Raw genomic sequence first — 19,959 nt, forward strand, 5'->3', positions numbered from 1 at the left:
GTCCATCAACTGTGTAAACATCCAGTAAGTCCATATTTATCTGCTGTCATCAAGCACTGCAGCAACATTTAACATTCACATCCATGCTCTCAAACATTTTTTTTTCTTTATGAAAATAAACACTTTAAGTTTAAAACTGGGGTGAAGAATGCAATAATGCATACATGAGCATTTATTTAATATTGCAGGAAAATTATTTAGTTGTGCACGTAAAGTAAGCGACAAGTGCAGGGACTGTCTTTTCCGGCTTGATTTTTTTACGAAAACTCACACCTGAACATGTCCCTGTTCTACCTGCACATGAATTCCCACTGTGTAGGGTTACGGGTCTGAATATTCATTAATTATATTTTGTCTTAAGCTGCACCGTGGAGCTGTATCACAGGGTGGAGTCACTTGTTTCAGTATGCTTGTTTCAGTTTAGGTTTTATTGCTGAAAATTTTTTAGTTTTGCTTTAGTTTATTATGAATGAACGAGTTACTCTCATACAAGCTTTCTTTATTCTGCTCTTAAGGCAATTTAAAAGCCACGGTTGAGGAAATATGCTGCACACCAATCTGTCTAGTAACTCAGTTTCTTTTATATTTATCATACCATTGCATGGACTGGTTTATGTGTGCATATAGAATGAGATAAATATACAGAAGAAAGGAGAGGGATAGTCTGCATTGTGTCAAATGCAAGAGTACTTGGTCAGCATGTGTTATGGTTTCCTTCTTGTGTTGTGCAGGTAGTCATTCCTGTGCCAAAGCTCATGTTTTCGGTTCCTTTGTGCAGTATGCTCCATAAGTTCTTTTTGCTCGTGGTTTCTTGTATATATAGTCTGGACTTTCGTTGTTTGTTTACTGGCTTCTTTTTTAAAAGAAGAAGAAGAAAACGTTATCAGGCTTAGAGCCACTTGTAGTTATTAAGATTTAAGTCTAGTAAAAGCAGAAGAAAATGCATGAAAGGATGGAAAATCTTCACACTGACTGATATTTGATCAGTGATCTTGTTAAAATTACATTTATGTTGTGTCAGCCTAACAGCTATTAAGGATAGGCTCAGCTTAAATAAAGACTGCAAGGCTTAGAGCTGTTGAGCGTGGTGGTATTATGGTACACTCAAAGTTCTAAAAGAAAATAACCATAACATATAATAAGTCCGGAAAATGTATCTTCTGGGACATATTTTTAACCAGATTACCAATGTGGAAAGTGTGACTTTCATGCTTTAAACAATGTTTTGTAACAGATTAACACAGTCCCTAATGTTTTTTTTTTTTTTTTTTTGTAAACACACACAAAATCGGTCATTAATTACACGTATATCATACAAATTAAACGAAAATGTATTTGTTTTGGAATAATAAGTATGTGCCATGTTTCAGCATCTTTTTGTCATGGGGTGTTTGTCTGTGCTGCTTCTGGCAAAAGTCCGGACAGTCCCAGCCGGTAGATCCGCGTATCGTCGCACAGCTGAACCTCCTCCGGAGAAGGTCTCTCTGTAGTTGCCGGTTAGCGTCATGTCGGGCGTTGTGGATACTAAATTGTACGACATCCTCGGAGTTTCGCCGTCTGCGTCTGAAAATGAACTTAAAAAGGTACGTAAATGCTACAGTGAAATGAATGTCTTGGAGTTCAAACAAAATTGAAAAAAGAGGAAGAGAGGTCACCAGAGCAAATGTGGCCTACAAACAAGCTAATGGATGTTTAGCTAGCTTAGCCAGTAAAATGAGCTGGATAACAGCGGGATACATCACCGGACTTTTAAACATAATTTAAGCGACACATTGGCATTAAATGATTGCTTATAAGTGTTTCTAAATACGTGATAAGGATGAAGTTAGTCTCTTTGAAGACAGAGATAACACTGGTAAACACGAGTGTGATAGCTTGCCGGCTACTAATGCTAGATTCCAGCAAATAGTCCCCACCAACTCAGTAACGAAACAACACTCGCTAAACGAGACACTTAGCTTAATAAACTGCCAACCCCAGTGTAATACTTGATCATGCTTATCAGTATTGATGTTAGGCAACGCTATAAACAACGTGTGTGATGGTCACAAGCTAACGTTCATGCCACCATTCGTGCAGCTACATTAGCCAACGTCCAGGCGTTATTCCCTTTAAAATCCATTCAAACATCAAGCAGATGCTAATGGCTCATATTTGACAACTGCTGCGTCCTCTGCAAAACCCGACATAACACAACTTATACAGCTTGTGTATTCATCTTATTTTTGTCTCGTAATAAAGACCTTGTATTTCCGTCTATCGGGATTCAAAATAACGCTGGCAAGTCAAAAGCTGACTATTTGGAAGCAGTGTTGTTGAGTTTCTGACATGTTACATGCAACCATGATCTTGACTATATCCTGTTGTTTTAGACAGCAAGCTAATTGAAGCGTCTTGCTACAGGCACATGAGCTTAGGTCTGTGACCCAGCTTTCTTCACGCTGATATTTTTTATTTTTTTTGGTTTATTACAGGCCTACCGCAAATTGGCCAAAGAGTACCACCCTGACAAGAACCCTGAAGCTGGAGACAAGGTATGATGCACCAAAACAGTAGTGTTAGCAACAGCACCAAAGGATGCTCAGTTGATCAACAATTGGGCATGCAGAAATGATGTCGCCTCCATTTATAATGATCACATAGCCCAGTGCTTTGAGGATTACTCCTAGGCACAGATTAGAGTACAAAATGTGACACAGGCTTTCCACTAGAGAAGAATGCTTTTTAAAAATATATTTATTTCTCTATGACTCAAATCTTAAAGCCTCTTTTAAGTCCTTTGTGCTTTGTAAAAGGGAACTGTTGTTGAGGTGCACTGAATTTATTTTCTTCATGCACCAGTTCAACCTGTCTGATTGTGCTTTGTTCATTTTCCAGTTTAAAGAGATAAGTTTTGCATATGAGGTATTGACAAACCCAGAAAAAAAGGAGCTTTATGACCGCTATGGAGAGCAAGGCTTACGGGAGGGAGGAGGAGGAGGACCTGGCATGGAGGATATCTTCTCTCACATTTTTGGTGGAGGACTGTTTGGGTTCATGGGGGGACAAGGAAGAGGACGCAATGGAGGCAGGAGGAGAGGAGATGATATGGTACACCCGCTGAAGTAAGTGTTGTTGTTTGATGGATGCTTCAGTGGATGGTGCATATGTAATGCAGTATGTGTACTTACAAATCGTGTTGTTACAGGGTTTCTCTTGAAGACTTGTACAATGGTAAAACCACAAAACTGCAGCTCAGTAAGAATGTGCTGTGTAGTGCCTGTAATGGGTGAGTTTCCTTTTTGTTAAAATTATATTGATTTGTAGTTTTAAGGCTGTCTGATGAATGATTTGCAGTTGCTCTAAATGGATAATAATGCTGATACTTTACTGTTGGCTTTTAGTCAGGGTGGTAAGGCAGGAGCTGTGCAGAAGTGTGTAGCATGCAGAGGACGGGGCATGAGAATCATGATTAGACAGCTGGCCCCAGGAATGGTTCAGCAGATGCAGTCAGTCTGCACAGATTGCAATGGGGAGGGTAATGTATCCCCACACACCTGCAAACTGACATTAAAAACAAAGTTAATGTACAAACCGCAGCAAAACAGCTCTCTGAGGTCTTCTATTCTGTGTGTGTGGTTGTTGTCCAGGTGAAGTGATAAATGAAAAGGACCGCTGCAGAAAGTGTGAGGGTCATAAAGTCTGTAAGGAGACTAAGGTTCTTGAAGTTCACGTGGACAAAGGCATGAGACATGGACAGAAGATCACATTCACTGGAGAAGCTGACCAAGCACCAGGCATGGAACCAGGAGATATAGTTCTGGTGCTGCAAGAGAAAGAACATGAGGTACCCCAAAACAGACAGCTCCTATTGATTACAAAACTGTTTTTAATAATAGAATAACTTGGATAATGAATAAAGTCTACATTTATCCAAGCGATTTGATGTAATGAACCTAAGCAACAAATATGGGTTTTATATCTCAAATAGGATTTCCGCCGTGATGGCAGCGATCTTCACATGGTTCATCGTATCGGCCTGGTTGAGGCTCTGTGCGGCTTCCAGTTCACAGTCACACACCTCGACGGACGTCAGTTGCTTGTTAAATACCCACCTGGAAAGGTCATTGAGCCAGGTAAACATCTTCCCTTTACTTTAATTTATTTTTTCTGTTATGACATTCTTTCTTTTTTGGTTGGACAGAAGGAAATTTATTGGATGAATACTTATGTTTTACTGCAAGTGTTGGTGCCAGCATTTATTTTTAGGACAGCATAAAAGAGAGAATATAAACATCTAATGTGAACCAAATTGAAAACAAAATTAGATTGTTTTAACAAGTCACCTTGGTGTTGTAGAATTTTCTGGTAATTTCTCAAGGTTGTGCTATATAATTAACTGTCTTGTGAAAAAGCTGTCATTGTTTCAAGTTGTTGAGAATACATATACTTTTTTGGGACATTTCAAACTTAACAATGTAAAATCTAACACTAGTTTTCTAAATAAACATGTAACTATAAAACTGCATTTGAGTTAAAACTGTGGCATTAGCATGTATGATAAGCACAGACACATGTATAATCTAAGTCTTAAAATATCGTTTGCATGACAATTTTGACAACTTGCACCATAGTTTATATTATATTATATTATAAATTCCAGGTTCAGAATAAATATGGAAACCACAGGCTGTATATAAAAGATAGATGTAGCTTCCATGTCAGAAAAGTCGGAATGCTGATGTATAGTATAACTAATTTTGTCTAATGGGCAGCAGGGGGCGACGTCACTTGTTCCCAAAAAGATGCCTGTTTATATTAGGAAATCAACCAATTAGCGAAGTTGAGCTATGAAATTTGTGATAAAGTTGTTTTGTTTTGGGTTTTCTTTTGGTGTCTCTAGTATCAAATCTTACTTTTAACCATTCATTATTTTTAAAAAATTTTAAATGTGAAAATATTAGACCCTATCAGTAGGGGTGCAACGATACTCGTATCGATATTGAACTGTTCGATACAGTGCTTTCCGTTTGGTACGCATATGTATCGAACAATGCAAAATTTTTAATTTATTTTATCAACTTTTCTTCTGACGATGCTGTCTGTGTTGACAGCTCAGTGGATCTGCGTTCGACTACTCCGCCTAGGCTGCACTGTCGAGCGCAGATCCACTGAGTGCAGCGCAAGCTAGCAAGACAGAAGCTAAGCTCGTTACAACATGGCAAATTGAACCTCCCCCACCCTCATTCAGATCTGGCCTTTGGAACTATTTTGGTCTTCATGTGAAGTATGACCCTGAAGGCAAGCGCGTCATGGACAAAAGTAAAACAGTATGTCGGATGTGCCACGCAATGCTCAATTACATGGGTGGGAACTACTGCGTTAGCGCAGTTTGCTCATTAACGGAGATTTGCCGTGTTGTGGCGTTAACGTCATTTCAGATTAACGCTGACAGCACTAGTGGGAACAAAATGAATATGACTGCACATTTACGCCGACATCACCATAGTGCAAAGACAAGTGGAAGCAGACAAAAACAACAAGCACACATGCTACAAACTTTACCCGAGTCATTTAGACAGCCGTTAGCACGTGATTCTCCTTATGGGGACCTGATATGTTTAATATGCTGCTGAGAATATAGCCCAGAAGAAGCGTATAGTATAGCTTTTATTTTGGAAAGAGCCATTTCTCTGTAATAAACTCTCTTTTCCAAAGATGAGTGATTTCTCGATCAGATTTATTATTTTATCCCTTTGTTGTTTCAGCAACATTAAATTAAAAAACTGTACGTTTGAGTTCAAATATATATTTATAATTTTAATAAATGACAAATTAAAAAAGCATGAACATTTTTTTGTATCGAAAAAATATCGAACCGTGACACCAAAGTATCGAACCGAACCGTGAATTTTGTGTATCGTTGCACCCCTACCTATCAGATTTGAAAGGACCATAAATCACAGTATGGTTTAGGGCAAGCCTACCTTGTGGTTGACAAGTCCCTAGGGTTTACTGTGTCCCCTGGTTTCACTGTCGGATCAATACCTCACTAACACAGCAACTGTGATAATGCTCAGTGCGAGAGATGATGTCAGTGGATGATATCACTGTGGCTAGATCCATCTTATATTTAGACTCTGTTGGAGAGCACATAGACCTCGCACTCTAGTGTACAATTGTTGTTGAATCTGTGTGCCGTTTCTCCTTTGTGTGTTTGTGGCAGGCTGCATTCGAGTGGTGAAAGGAGAGGGGATGCCTCAGTACAGAAATCCATTTGAGAAGGGAGATCTTTACATTAAGTTTGAGGTCCAGTTCCCTGAAAACAATTGGATTAACCCTGAAAAGCTGAATGTGAGTTGCAATAGAGAAAACAAAAATCACAACTCGCAAAATGTTAGAGTGAATACAATGTCGTGATGGATGTTTGTCTTCTTTCAGGAACTCGAGTGCTTGCTGCCTGCCCGTGCGGAGACTCCCGTTATTGCAGCAGATGCCGAGGAAGTTGACCTAACAGATTTTGACAGAAGTCAAGGTTCAGGAAGCGGAGCCAGGAGAGAGGCCTACAATGATAGTTCTGATGAGGAAGGCGGTCATCATGGCCCAGGAGTGCAGTGCGCACACCAATAGAAAGACTACAGACTTGCACACACATAGAAGCATAAAAACACAAAAGTCCCATTGCTAACACCATTCAAGATTTGCGACTCATACATTTTCCTCCTCTCAAGACTCACATGAAAAAGAGAATATATATATATATATATAATTTCTTTTTTGTTTTTTAGTCTCACACAAAATTCCCCCCCCTTCGTTCAGCTCCATGGTGCCCATAAGACAGTGATCCTGGATGTGTTATGATCATTTTATGTTTATGAACAGTAGTGCTCTTCAAAGCCAGCAGCAGGAAGGTGGCCCCATTTTCAGAGGTTTATTGAATTAACATGATTTAGATCCCTTTGTTTTCATCCTAAATGTTTAGACTCGTCTTTCCTATAATGAAAGGTAATGTATAAAATTCAATTTTTGTTGACTGTCTTGTAAAAAATATAGTTTAAAATCTTTTACACACAAGCGCATGCTGCCGTTTGCTAAAGAGCTTGCCCGTGTAAAACTAGGGTCCAGACATTACATAAACATCTGGCACCACAGGTGTTTCGATTTCAGTGTGTCACCACTATTAAAGTGCCCTGCTCCCATCAGCGCTAACCTGATTATACGTGTCATATTTTGAAAATGGGATTTGCTGGTTCTGTTCAGTTCCTAGTTGCCACACACACATATTAAAGGCCTGACTAAAGTTACCTGCCTGCCAGGCACATTTGTTTTTTGTTTTGTTTTTTTCTCATATGTAAGCTGTTTTTGTCTATGTAGGTGTGAATGATAAGCCCCTTTTCAGACATTCAGACAGAGATAACATTCATTAATCTTTAAAGTGAGAAAATTATGCTGTGCAGATGTATAGCACTTTAGTTAAGGTTCTTTAATTGAAGACAAGTAAATTTTCGAATGTTTAGTTCTCTCCAATAGTGTAAAAAGGGGCAGGTTCTGTATTTGTACTGCATGGTGCTCCTTGGAGAGCTGTACCCTTCCCCTAACACATCCACCCAGGGACAAACATTTCTCTTCTGGATCAGGAAAAAAGCATCATATACAACTCTTCAAATTATAGTCGTTACTGATTCAAGACACATGCACATTCACAGTCTTGCCATTATTGAAGAGAGACGATCAATGTTCAGACATGAAGCCGACAAGTTCAGTTGATTAATGGAAACAATTGCATGTCTGAAGCGGGGGGTTAGTGTGTTTGAGACCTCTGAACTTGAAGTTTTGTGTTCATTTGAGTGGAGGTCAAACTTGTATACTACTTGTATGTGTGTTATGCAGTGGCTCAGTGTGTGGGAGCTGCTGTGGAATGTTCCGGCTTATTAGGGTGGTAGGTATTCCTGCTTTATATTGGACTGCAGTGCGAGTGGATATTATATAAAGTTAGGGAAGGAGAAAAAATGTTTATTTGCTGAGAATCTTCCCCACATGGACAGTTTTATTCTCACCAGGACTGAGAAGTTCTCCTGGCTTGCAGGAAAACCACTGAGCCTGCACCAAACCCTCTATGTTATACATATCTCCCTATTCTTGTTAGCCAAACCTTTGTCCCTCAACATGTTATAAGAGTCCCACCCCCATATACCTGTAAATAAATACAGTCCTACTCCACAGGTGCATTCAGAGTCAACAGCAGTGTCTTTCTTTAGCCACAACTTTTTTTCTTACATAATGGTAATAAATGTTATGTTCAGATGAAGAGAAGTTAATGGAGCCACTGTAGACTGTTATCACGCACCTCTGTGACTCATTGTGTATTTAATTTAGCCCACAGGATAGTCTGTACACAAGGGTCATTGGTAAATTACATTATTGTTGATGCTTATGGTTGTCGAGATTATGATTAAACTGTACAATAAATGACTGCAAGTTCATTGAGCTGTTCTGTTTTCATATGTACAACCTGTACTGGTTTCTGAGCATTCTGTATAAGTTTTGTTACAACCCCGAACAAAAGGAAATACTGCTGATAGAAAATCTGCACCATTAAACCTAAACACATTAGACAATTGGTGCCTCAATATATTCAAAATAAGAAAAGCGTACATTTGTTGGTATTTTTGTGACTGTGTTGTGACTCAGTCTTCTGCATCCTCCGTGTCTCTGCTCTGGAGGGCAACTGGACCCAGGAGTTCTTTAAACCCTGTGGTATTTCTAAAGGATTAAAAAATAGTGTTGAAATAAATGCGGTCAATATTAATTTGGTGTTGACTGGCAGATTCAAGAGGGTGTCATTTACCTATCTCTTTTAGACTGCATGACATAAGAGCGCTCTCTTCTGAGTTGCTCCAGACGCTCTTTCACAACAGTCTTCTGCTTGTTCTTATCTTCCTAAAAAGTAGACAATATGATGATAAGATAGCATGCTAATTCATTGTTTTTGAGGGTTTTTTTAAGTATACAGTTCCTCAATATGTAGTTACCAGTGGTAGATCTTGAGTAAGGTGCTTTATCCTGTCTGTGTGTTTCAGGCCAAGCAGGTCTTCCTCTGCCTTTCTGTTCTGGATGATTGACAGGCGCTCCTGAACCTGAAAGACATGCTAACAATGTAACATCAATTCTGCTTTCATTTCTGAGTCATGAGCATGCAGTGTCCCTCTCTACATCTTGTCTCACCCTGAGCAGTTGCCTCTCTCTGTCTCTCTGTTGCCTTTGTTCAACTTTTCTTTGCATGTCCACTAGGTTGCGCATTGTCCTCTCTCTCTCCATTGCAGACACCGGTTCGCTCACTCGTTCTCTCTCCATCAGAGAAGCTTCCTTCTTTGCCTTACACTCTGACAGGCTATAGTCTACCTGGAACATGGTGGGAAAATAGCTGGTTGTATGTTTTAAATGAGAACCGATCTAACCAGAATATGTCAAGAGTACTCTTACTGTTTCTTCTGGACAGTATTTCTGCTCCTTATAGCAATCAAGTTCAGGGTCTGTCATGTCCCACTGCTTGGACTCTGTTTCCACCTCAGTCACAACCCTGTCAGCATTAGTTATGTCCTTGCATGTCCCATAGCAGAAGTCGTCTGCATGTGGGTTAGCTTCAGAGGAATCAGCCATAGGGTGTGGCTGTGCGGCTTCCTTGCTCTCTGCCACCAAAGCATGTGTTTGTAAGCCACATTCAAATACAGCTTCTCCTTCATTTGGTTGATCGGCTGTTTGTCTGTTACTGAAGGCCAGCTAATAAGAATTCAGAAAGTGAACACATGAGTTCAGTGACAGTCACAGTGAATTACGTTCTGCTACACTCTTATGAAGTACCTCTTCTACTGTGCTGCACTGCTGGTTTGCAGACTGTGTGTCACAGGGATCTGGAGTACCAGACTTCAACCCAGTAGGTTTCAGCTCTTCTCCACCTCTCTCTTGATCTGACACATCACATTGTGTAGGCCGTGCTTGCGTCTTCAGACTTCTTGCACCATCCTGAATCTGTCCTGTACACCCATCTGCAGGCTCTGCTGCGCTGTCTATGTCATCCTCTGGTGGTTTGCTCCAGGCGAGGGTGATTAAAGAGCCCTGTTTCTCACAGCTCTGGGGGCTCTTTAATTCACTGCCCTCTGCTTCCTCTTTGGCTCCTCCATCTGCAGCAAGACCCTCACGAGCATCTGACACACACAGGATCTCCAAGTAGGGCAGGTCCTCCATGACTGCTCCACAACCTGTTGGAGTTCAAAGCATATTATTCCCACAGTTTTAGGAAAATGTTATTTTATTAGGATAATTAGTTATTAAATGTTTTTAATACCTGAACAGAAATCGTGTTTGTAAGTCCCATCCGCATTTTGGACTTCATTCACTACACCGTTGCTGCTTTTGCTTGAATCAACCGTCTCAGCTTCAGCTGATCCCCCACTCATGTTTTGGACTTCTGCCTGTCCAGTGTAAGAGGACTGAACTATGATTTGCTTGCTGCTGCTGGTTTCAGTAAAGTTTGGATAAGGATTTAACATAGAGCCTGAACTAAGGGGAGCATCTGAGATCAGGAGGTGGAGCAGGTTGCTAAAGCACTGAGCTTGAAATTCAGATTTATATTTATCCTGCAAAGCCTGGAGAAGCTGTGCATTCTAAACAAAGAGACAAGATGCACCACTATTAACATTACAGCCTTTTGTAGGTTTTCTTGCTTTGACTTGTATGTTGTGATTGCCTCGACTCACCCCATCCATCATCGCTTGCAGTAAAGCAGAAGCTTGGACTTCCTGAAGTTCTGTTAGATGGGTTAGAAGAAGCAGGGCACAGTCTTCCAGGAGAAGTTGGGACCATTCTCTGTAGGCCTGCACTTTGAGCTGGGCCATCGGTTGTGGTTCAGGGTTAGTTTGCTGTAGAGGGCTCTGAGTACCACTGTGTGCCTGCAACCAAGCATGAATTTGATGCAGCCTTTTAATACAGCCATTCCTCAAAGGAACTTGATGATGATTGTCTGTCGAGGAAACAGGAAAGAAGATAATGAAGTGGAGAAATGATGGAAATCAAAAAGAAGTAAATTCTAAATAAATTCTGCTGGGAAAAATAAAACTATTTATTACCATATTTTGGAGGCACTGTGAATGCTGGTGCCTGCACATCCTTTATGGAGATTCCATGTATTAATGTGATAAGTTGCTTCCTCTCCTCCTCTTGAGTCAGCACCAGCAGCTGCAGCACTGACTGCTATAAGTGGACCAAAAATGTAGCTCTATTACTTATAAAAGTAATGTTAACCCACTAAAAAAGATCATGTATATAATCTGAGAGCAATATTATAACAGGAGTTTGCTGTCCACAGTCTGATTTGTAATACCTGCTCTATTGTCTCAAAGTCATACTCTTTCTCTTGTGCTTTTCCATGTAGCCACAAGGAGGCCTGCTCTGCTCTACGTGGACCGTTAACATGTGGCCTGAATGGACAGACAGTACACAAAGGATATGAAAACTTGATGATTGTGAATACAAACTGTTGTATACTCTGAGTGTTGTTTTGGCTCACCATGTCTCCCAGGACTGGTGAGCAGCCAGAAGAGCTGTATAGGAAAGTTTCTCTCTCTGAGCTCTAATAGTTGCCAACCTGACGTACAGACACAACAGTTTCAGGCTCTCCCCATGGAGCCTGGAAGATAAAAGATTGATGAATCAACCCTTTCCCTCTCAGGGTTTCATGGTGGTATTTCCCCCCAAAAAACTCTCTTAAGTCAAATGTATGAAACTACTTGAAATAATTTACCTCTCATGCAGGACTGTAAGTGCATCATGTTCTTGTTGACAAAATTTGTGCAACTCATTCAGAAGAGAAACGGCAGACCAGGACTGCTCAGGACAACTTCTAAAAGATGCACTCATACAGGCCCTGAAGGGAAATAAGCTTTACCATGGTGCTTTGGCTTAACATGAATCAAACTAAATGCTTTCCATCCATAATACAGACATAATACAAATATATGAATGCCATCTTAATAGTAGACCCTAAAGTGCCAGTACGTATGAATGTGAGTGTGAATCGTCTGTTGCTTTTTGTTCTCCCTGTGCTGAACTTGTCCAAAGTGTATCCTGCCTGTTGGCCTATGCCACCTGAGATGGGATCTATCCCTTTTCAACCCTTTAGTTAAATAAGCAGTCAGGAAAATTGATGGATCTACAAATTAACCCATCTGTTTTGATAAACCATTTTCTTTGCCGTTACGTGTGCTATTTAACAAAGTTGTTTATGCACATCCTTTTTTAGTTTTTGGATAACACACTGACTCCTTATATCCCCGACCAGTGGCAGTGTAGCCAAGTTCAAACACTCAAGCAAAGTAGCAAAAACATGATCTATGTGTGTTACTTGTACATCCTGAAAGCTCCTGGCAGCTCAGCTAAGCTGAGCATATCAACAGATGCCAAAGCTTCATCTGCACGATCCTCCAACTGTTCTACTTCCTGATGCTGTTGCCATGTCGGCATCATCTCCCAGACGCTCTTAGCTGTGGATCAACAAAGAAGTAGTGACAGAAACATGAAGCATCCAAAGCAGACTCCTTCATTGTGATTAAGGTGTACTTAGGTGACAGTGTAGAGGAACATTTCCTTACTATGGTGCTCCTGAAGCATTTCTGTATACAGCAATTGAGTGACCACATCATACTTGACATCCACCAAGAGGAGGACGTCTGACAAGGAGACATGGCCCCACGCCTGGCCTGTAATCCTTTGACTTTGGTTCTGCCATGTAGAGGGCAGTATGCTCCACACACCCTGTGATGCCAATCTTAGTAGAAGCAGACACATTAACAACATAGCTATTGCAAGTAAGCACTTCACTATAAAGGGGTGGTTTGTAATATTAGAAAACTGTATATCTCTGAAATGCTCAGTTGCTCCTTAATACTCAGGTTAAGTAATATTGAATAACCTCTGAAAGATAAAACATCCTCCTTAGTAAAAAGCTGTGTTAACTGGCAATACAATTGTTGCTCACATCAGTACACCCAGTTAAGCTGCAGTCACCGAGTTGTTTTCTACTTGCTTTAGCGATTTGATGTGCTACATGCAAACCACAATTTAATATTATTGAATAATGCACAGATTTGCCACAAGGACTAGGGTATTAAAGAAAAAGCAGTTACGAATTTTGCTCCTTTTAGGTTCTTTAATCTTTGGCTTTTCACACATGCAACACAGTAATCTGGGTGATGTGGCTGTAAGTCTAACAACGGTGTACTATGTGGTTCATACATACACACAATAAAAATCAATACATGTACAAATTTAATATTAAAATAACACATTTTGCTATAAACTGAGTAACTTCTCACCCTCAATAAAAGATGCTCACCTAGCCCAGTACTGCCTGGCTGCTTTTTTGAGCCTTTTCACACATGTCTTTTTCCCAGAGAACTCTTTCCCCCCTCCCCATCTTCCGATCTGCGGAAAGCAAAAGAGGGCAAATAATGAACTGCATTAATGCAGGAGAAAGTGTACAGTTCTGCAAGTACATACCTGTACCAACCTGCTGTAGGGATCCTAAATCTGAGGTGTATGCCTTTTCGAAAGTATTAAAGTCTGTATTCTGGAGCAGGGAATCCATCGTGTGATGAAAAGCATTGGGATTTCCAGTATTTAGTAGCAGGAGGTCCCAGTATAGCTGAAGATAAGAGTATTTATAAGAGCAGTAGTAATAATATTTTGATTATGGAGTTAAGCTACGATATTATCATATTAAAGAAGAAAAATTGTACCATTTCCTTCTTTTCCCTTTCCCTTTCCATTTCTAAGAGAACATCCAAAACATTTTCACCAATACAGGTCCAGCTACTGTCTCCTCCTGCAATCTGAAGCACAAACAGCCCCATTGTAGTATTCTGTTACTATTTGTTTGTTTGTGTTTGTGTCTAATTATGTGTGAGCTGGTACCTTCCTCATAGCTGTATGTGCTTCAGTGATGTTGGAAGAAAAATGAAACACTTTGCTGTAAAGGAGACTCACATCCTCAGGGGTAAACTCTGCGCCAACAGACATACCTAGAGACTGGTAAAGACCAGCAATGTAATCCTGAAGCAAAGCACATGGTTGTAATTACATTTATTTTCAGTTCATTCAATTCAACCTTGTACATACAAAAGGAAAACAAATGCATTTCTCACACAGCCACAGCAAAGTATCCTACCTGCTCCATGTTTTCAGGTTGATAAATTATGCAGCATATTACTATGGTTACGGCAGTCCTCTGGGAAACAGCTGGATCAGCTTACCAGCAACAAAAAGTGACAGTGTATCTGTCAGAGAGTGAAAGGTGATACATGACCACGTGATGCTTTACACCTGAGTGTAGTGCTCTGTAACATTTAACACGTAGTGAAAGTCAGTGGCTCCATGCCTTTTAGTGTTGTGTTGTCTTTATTTTAAAGTCTGTGGTGTCAAATGATTTATTTACTTTATTTTTAAGGCATACAAAGTCCTAGTATGTGATTTAGGCTTCTGTTCTCTTCAAAAGCTGTATGGTGGATCAACTTAAAAAAAAAAAAAATTAACCATTTTGAGTTTTATTAAGCCTTAAATGTAGGGGTGTGGGTGCTGTGATTGACAGGTATGCGTTGCCTGGGTCTCACCTCTGTTTGCAGAAGTTTATGCTCCAGTTTTGTTGTGTAGAATTCTAGTATTTTATCTGTATGATACTGCTATACTATTTGCATGATTATCAATAATTAAAAGGAATCTGCTTCCATGTGATGAACCCATATACCTTATATATCTTGTTTAACAAGCTTACTAGTTATCTGATAGCTTAGCACTTAACCATTTCACCTGTTGAAACTTCAAATTGTCCAGAGTCCAGAAAATAATAGATGATATCATGGTGGCTACATACAACTTTTATATACAGACTATAGTGTTGTAAAGTGGCTGTGTTTCTTTGTCTTATTGTAGAAAAACATCACTGTTAAGAGGAAAACAAAGGGATATGAGCCGGTTTCTTTTTTTGATTTGCTTAAAGTTATGACATATCTAGGGACACCAGTGTTTTCTTACAAAGCACCCTGGACCATGGACAATTTAGAGAAAGAAGTGAATGTAAACATGTCTGGCCAGCTCTCCCTAAAAAAAAAAGAGAGACCTCAGTGGGATTTCTTGGTCAAATAAAGGTAATAATAATGAGGTGGTTAGGTCTATAAGCAGTTGATCATTGAGAATCACCCTGAAATAAGCTGATTTATTATTGAAAACTGCTTACCATATTTGTTGAATTGTAAAGCTATTTCACACATTTTCATATGTGTAGCTGACCTGATGTGTACTCACTAAAATACACTCTACTCAAATAAATACAATGTGTGCAGAAAGGACAGTGTTGCCAAATGGGTGATTAAATATCAACATGAAGTTTGTCTCTGAACACAGAAAAAGAAACAACAGAAATATTAGTGAAACTTTTATTTATAAAATGGAGAAGGAAAAGATTACCTGAGATTATATGGCTTCCTGTATGAACAGTCAGACATTGCACAGTGCTAAAAATGTAACCTGCATGATAAACAACTTTAAATAATTGCTAATACTGTTAAAGTAAATGTGTGAAACAAACTAGGTATGGAATTAAATGACAAATCTTTAAGTAGTATAAATATTCAGTGTTACAATATTTATAAAAACCAACAAACACAGTATGTGGAGTCCACAGGTCATGGAGGTTCATCTGGAAATCTTTCCATTGTATACAGTAACATGGGGCTGATGCAGTGACAGTGCATGCGTGTGAAATTATAAGTGAGTGTCCACTTATTCAGTAACTGTGGCATTTGAGGAGCTGCCATGAATGATCTTTGGACACTTCTCTTGTGGTATGCAGTAGTTGTTGTGTAGGACCAGACCAGCAGGACACTGACATCCTGGAACACAGGGCTTGAAACAGTGGCTTTCTATCACTCCCAGAGGTACATCGACATTAAAGCAGGTTACAGGACAAGGGGGGCCGCACTCATCAAACACAAAGCCCCTCTCCACTGGGCAGCCCACAGCTGTGGAAGACAGGAGCAAAGAAAACACTGTGAGCACTATAGCTTCAAGCATATGTCTTATTTTGACCTTTACTGATCCTCAGCAGAAATTTCCGGGTGGCTGACAGCAGTGAGGCCAATGGCTGTTTATTTTTAATTCAGAATGAATCATATTGCATTACTTCCTTATAACATTAAGCAGTTTATGTCATGGAACGCCGTGTGGCAAGCAGACTGTGGACCCAGAGGCAGGACACAGGAAGAGAAATAAACTCAAAAACTCAGCTTTGCTTGCTGGCAAATTACAGAAATTACACAAACCAAACCGAAAAATAGGACTCTAGGAGAACACACGGACAAGAGAGCGCACAGCAAAAGGGAGGACGTGACAAAGAACACATTTTAGTCAAAATAGCCAAGAGGAGATTAGAGCAAACAAGATGAGAGACTATCAAAATAAAACAGGAAGTAGCAGAACATGAGAACAGAAACACAGACCTGAAACAAAGACAGAAAAGGAAACAAACACAAAGAAGGAAACACCAAGGACAAAACACAGGGATGAGGTTAGGACACACATGGGAACATTAAGAAGACAGGAATACACAGAAACTCAGGATATAAAACATAAACTGAAACCAACTGAAAACTAGACAAGACCCAAAATTTAAAAAGCTGGGCCCGTGACAGTTTAAAGTTGGTTATGAAGCTGACAGCTGGTTGCCGGCATGCACGCTCGATGTGAAATGATAATATACATCCTAGAGTATATTTGCCACTTTCTGGTGATTTACTCACCACACAGAGACGCGCTCCTCCACTGCACGATGACTCCTGCTGCTCTGCACTGGCTCGCGTAGGCCTCCAACGTGTCACAAAGACAGTCATCAGTATTGGCACCGCAAGCACAGAGGTCGTAAACACAAGCTCCGTACCACTGTTCAGGAGGCACCACGGGATGACAGGGCTTAAAGATGGCAGACTTCAGGATTTTACAGCGAGTGTTGGCCCCCTTTTTGGCCTGGTAGCCTGCATCCTTACAAGGGTCAACATTCTCGCCAGGACGACAGGAGGAGCGGAAATGGGTACCATTTGTGACCTTAAATGACAAAAAGTTATTTCATTTGCATGCAGTCAAAATTAGTGATAAGCTATGTATTTTATAGAGTCTCTGTATTACTGCTGTGTATTGATTTTACCCTCCAGCTGTTTCCAAATTCAGACTCAGATAGGGTGATTCGTCCATTTGGCATCCGGAGGTCATCCTGGTAGTAGTTGTTGAAGTTTCCACAAAGACCACAGGTGTGGCCCTTATAGGAGCCTGGCACACTTACTTCTACATGTGAACGAGGACTCCACAGCACCTAAGGTGGGCGAGTGGATGTACCAGTTTGTTACAAAACTGGGAGTGACCAAATTTGTGAGAAGGTAAAGAGACAGAAAAACAAAGAGTACTGCACCTTCAGACCAATGTTAGTGTTGAGTAAAATTGTGTTGGTTTGCCGTTCGATATAGATGTATGGTTCCCTGAGAAATGGCAAAGTTACAGCCTCATCATTCACCTGGATAAAAGAGGAGATGGATGAGTGAATGCACTAAGCATAAAATTCACTGGGTAAAACCCTTTATGGTCTATTTACATACAAACCTTCACAATCCAGTCCTGCAGTAGCTGCACTGTGACATCACCCAAAAACACAGTAACCTCTTTAGTCCAGGACACTCCTTTACGTCCACGATCATCATTTGTAGCATGAACACTGTAAAAACAAAAATGTGCTTTCTTGTTTTGTTACTTGTTACCTTTTAGCAAAATTTTGTGCTTTAAATACAATAACAATGAATCTATTTTCTGAAACACCTCCAGTTCCAGCCAGCTAGGATGTCCAAGACTATTTTTTCTGTGAGGCAATGATGGCAACTGCACCTCTTGGGGAGGTACTCCATATCATCAACCTCAACACAGAACCAGTACTGTTCTGGTTTGTTTGAACAGAAAAAGAATCTCTTTTTCATTAGTGCTGTCAAAATTAACGCAAAATAATCCACCATCATGCTTAACGCGTTTATAAATTTTAACTCGATGAACACATCTGGAGCACACAATGACTCAAAATACTCGAAACGATTCTGTCTATGTCTATATATATATATATATATATATATATATATATATATATATATATATATATATATATATATATATATATTAGCGCCACCGAAAATTAACGAGTTAACGCGAATTAATCCCCATTGCGATTAAAACTTTTAACGCAATTAATGCATCCGGGAGAAGATTGAAGAAAACTATTCAAATTCTATTTGAATTTGAATTTCTTGTTTATTCTACATTTACTTTATTATATTGCATAAATGTCAGTTAGAAGCTTAAATATAAAGTTGAAAAAAATCAAGTTATCAGGATCAAGTAATTGCGATTAATCGCGATTAATTATAGATAATTGTGAGATTAATTTGTTAATTTCTTTTAATCTATTGACAGCACTACTTTTTATACAATTAATTATTATAGATATTGTTTGGGATGAATTTCACCTGAAATCTCCACTCTCACAATCCTGTGTCAGGACATATGTGCACGTTCCCTGGAAGTGCAGCATGCGGCCATCGAAGGTCCGGTAATGAGGATCGCCAAAGGCACTGCAAGTAGCTGGACGAGGAAGGCAATGAGGACAACACAAACCTGGGATAACTGCAGGCATCTCATCCTGGCAGTAAAACACACAAACAGACTGTGTTAACACTGGCTGTGTGAGAATATGATGAACCTAAAATGATTTAAAAAACAAAAAGTCTGCAGTGACAAAATGTGCTCTGTGAAAATAGCCAGCGTGTGAACACAGATGAGAAACGTCAGATAATAACTGATTCTCTGCAAATTGATGGGTGAGCATCATGGGAACATTTCAGATAATCATGAAACGCCATTAAAAATTTTTTGTGCGTGTGTTTTTCAATAACACTCACATTTGCACAGGTGAGGGGAGGGCAGCGTTCACTGCGACAGTGTACGTCTCCAGACAAACACGTGCAGCTGGTGCATTCATCCACCTCCCAGTGTTCATTGGAGTGAAACACTGTCCCCTGGTACAAACACGACACCTCCGAGTCTACAACACATATGCACAACAAAGTTTAATCTTTGTAAAGAATACACCCCATCCATCTGTCACATCATTCCAGTGTCGAATACCCAGAGGTGAAAAGCCAGCAGCTGTTTTTATTTTGTGATACCTTGACATTCATAGCAGCATCTCCCAGGAAGTTTCACTTGCTTTTGTCCTTCCAGACAAATGGCAGGTAAACACTCTTCAATGCTGCACTCAATGTAGCCCAACTGAGGATGCAACCACAAACAGACTTCTTAAGAAAATAATCTCAGTAAATAAAAAAAGGTCTATTTTAGAAATGCTATTTTTTTAAATATAACATTAGTGGCAATGTGCTGGTGTGCCTTCCACCTAAGTCTGTGGCCTTTCTGTGTGGAGTTAGCATGTTCTCTGCGTGGGTTCTCTCTGCATTCTCTAGTTTTCTCCCACAGTCCAAAGACACGCATGGGTTTAGGTTAAGTGTTAATTTTAACCCCTGTGATTGGAGATCTTTCCAGAATACCCTGCCTCTCGCCCTATGTCAACTGGGATAGGCTCCAACACTCCCAAGACCATGAATTGGATAGGGGATAAGTTGGATCAGATGTATGTATGTGTGAATGGAGAATCATATTAATATTATGTCTTCAGTTAGGTGAAATTTAAGTGTTTTCCTTAGCTTAACGATCAAAATCAACCCCTCAGTATTTGCAGCTGGAGAGCGCTGGACCCTTCTTTTTGTGTCTTTTAAGTCATTCCTCAAAAACTAAACCCTTCCACTTGTATTTGTGTACCACATTATTTTTTAACATATATATATA

The 19,959-nt window shown here is 39.9% G+C and overlaps 2 protein-coding genes across 7 annotated transcripts in view; one reads left to right on the forward strand and one right to left on the reverse strand.

Moving 5' to 3' along the window:
* Positions 1–1,430: 1,430 nt before the first annotated feature.
* dnaja2b (DnaJ heat shock protein family (Hsp40) member A2b) lies at positions 1,431–8,462 on the forward strand. Its single transcript, XM_080873760.1, has 9 exons — positions 1,431–1,583; positions 2,475–2,534; positions 2,878–3,104; positions 3,188–3,268; positions 3,384–3,517; positions 3,630–3,826; positions 3,971–4,115; positions 6,206–6,333; positions 6,421–8,462. The coding sequence occupies exons 1-9, from the start codon at positions 1,506–1,508 to the stop codon at positions 6,607–6,609; spliced, it is 1,239 nt and encodes a 412-aa protein (XP_080729886.1). The 5' UTR covers positions 1,431–1,505; the 3' UTR covers positions 6,610–8,462.
* A 6,988-nt stretch (positions 8,463–15,450) lies between these two features.
* Positions 15,451–19,959, reverse strand: part of kcp (kielin cysteine rich BMP regulator) — a 31,398-nt gene continuing 26,889 nt past the window's right edge. For all 6 annotated transcript variants that reach the window (XM_080866592.1, XM_080866593.1, XM_080866591.1 and 3 more), the window contains 8 exons: positions 19,284–19,386; positions 19,017–19,159; positions 18,585–18,757; positions 17,677–17,788; positions 17,489–17,590; positions 17,228–17,392; positions 16,827–17,127; positions 15,451–16,049 (listed from right to left, as the gene is read on the reverse strand). In XM_080866592.1, the coding sequence (XP_080722718.1) occupies positions 15,811–16,049; positions 16,827–17,127; positions 17,228–17,392; positions 17,489–17,590; positions 17,677–17,788; positions 18,585–18,757; positions 19,017–19,159; positions 19,284–19,386 (1,338 nt within the window). In that variant the 3' untranslated portion in view covers positions 15,451–15,810. The remainder of the gene's footprint in view (positions 16,050–16,826; positions 17,128–17,227; positions 17,393–17,488; positions 17,591–17,676; positions 17,789–18,584; positions 18,758–19,016; positions 19,160–19,283; positions 19,387–19,959) is intronic.

The sequence above is a fragment of the Rhamphochromis sp. 'chilingali' genome (assembly GCF_963969265.1).
Source record: "Rhamphochromis sp. 'chilingali' genome assembly, chromosome: 2".
Lineage (NCBI taxonomy): Eukaryota > Metazoa > Chordata > Actinopteri > Cichliformes > Cichlidae > Rhamphochromis > Rhamphochromis sp. 'chilingali'.

Coding starts and splice junctions, on each gene's coding strand:
- dnaja2b (XM_080873760.1), top strand. CDS start 1,506: ATGTCGGGCGTTGTGGATACTAAATTGTACGACATCCTCGGAGTTTCG. Junction 3,269..3,383: donor CTGTGTAGTGCCTGTAATGG/GTGAGTTTCCTT, acceptor GTTGGCTTTTAG/TCAGGGTGGTAAGGCAGGAG. Junction 3,518..3,629: donor CACAGATTGCAATGGGGAGG/GTAATGTATCCC, acceptor GTTGTTGTCCAG/GTGAAGTGATAAATGAAAAG.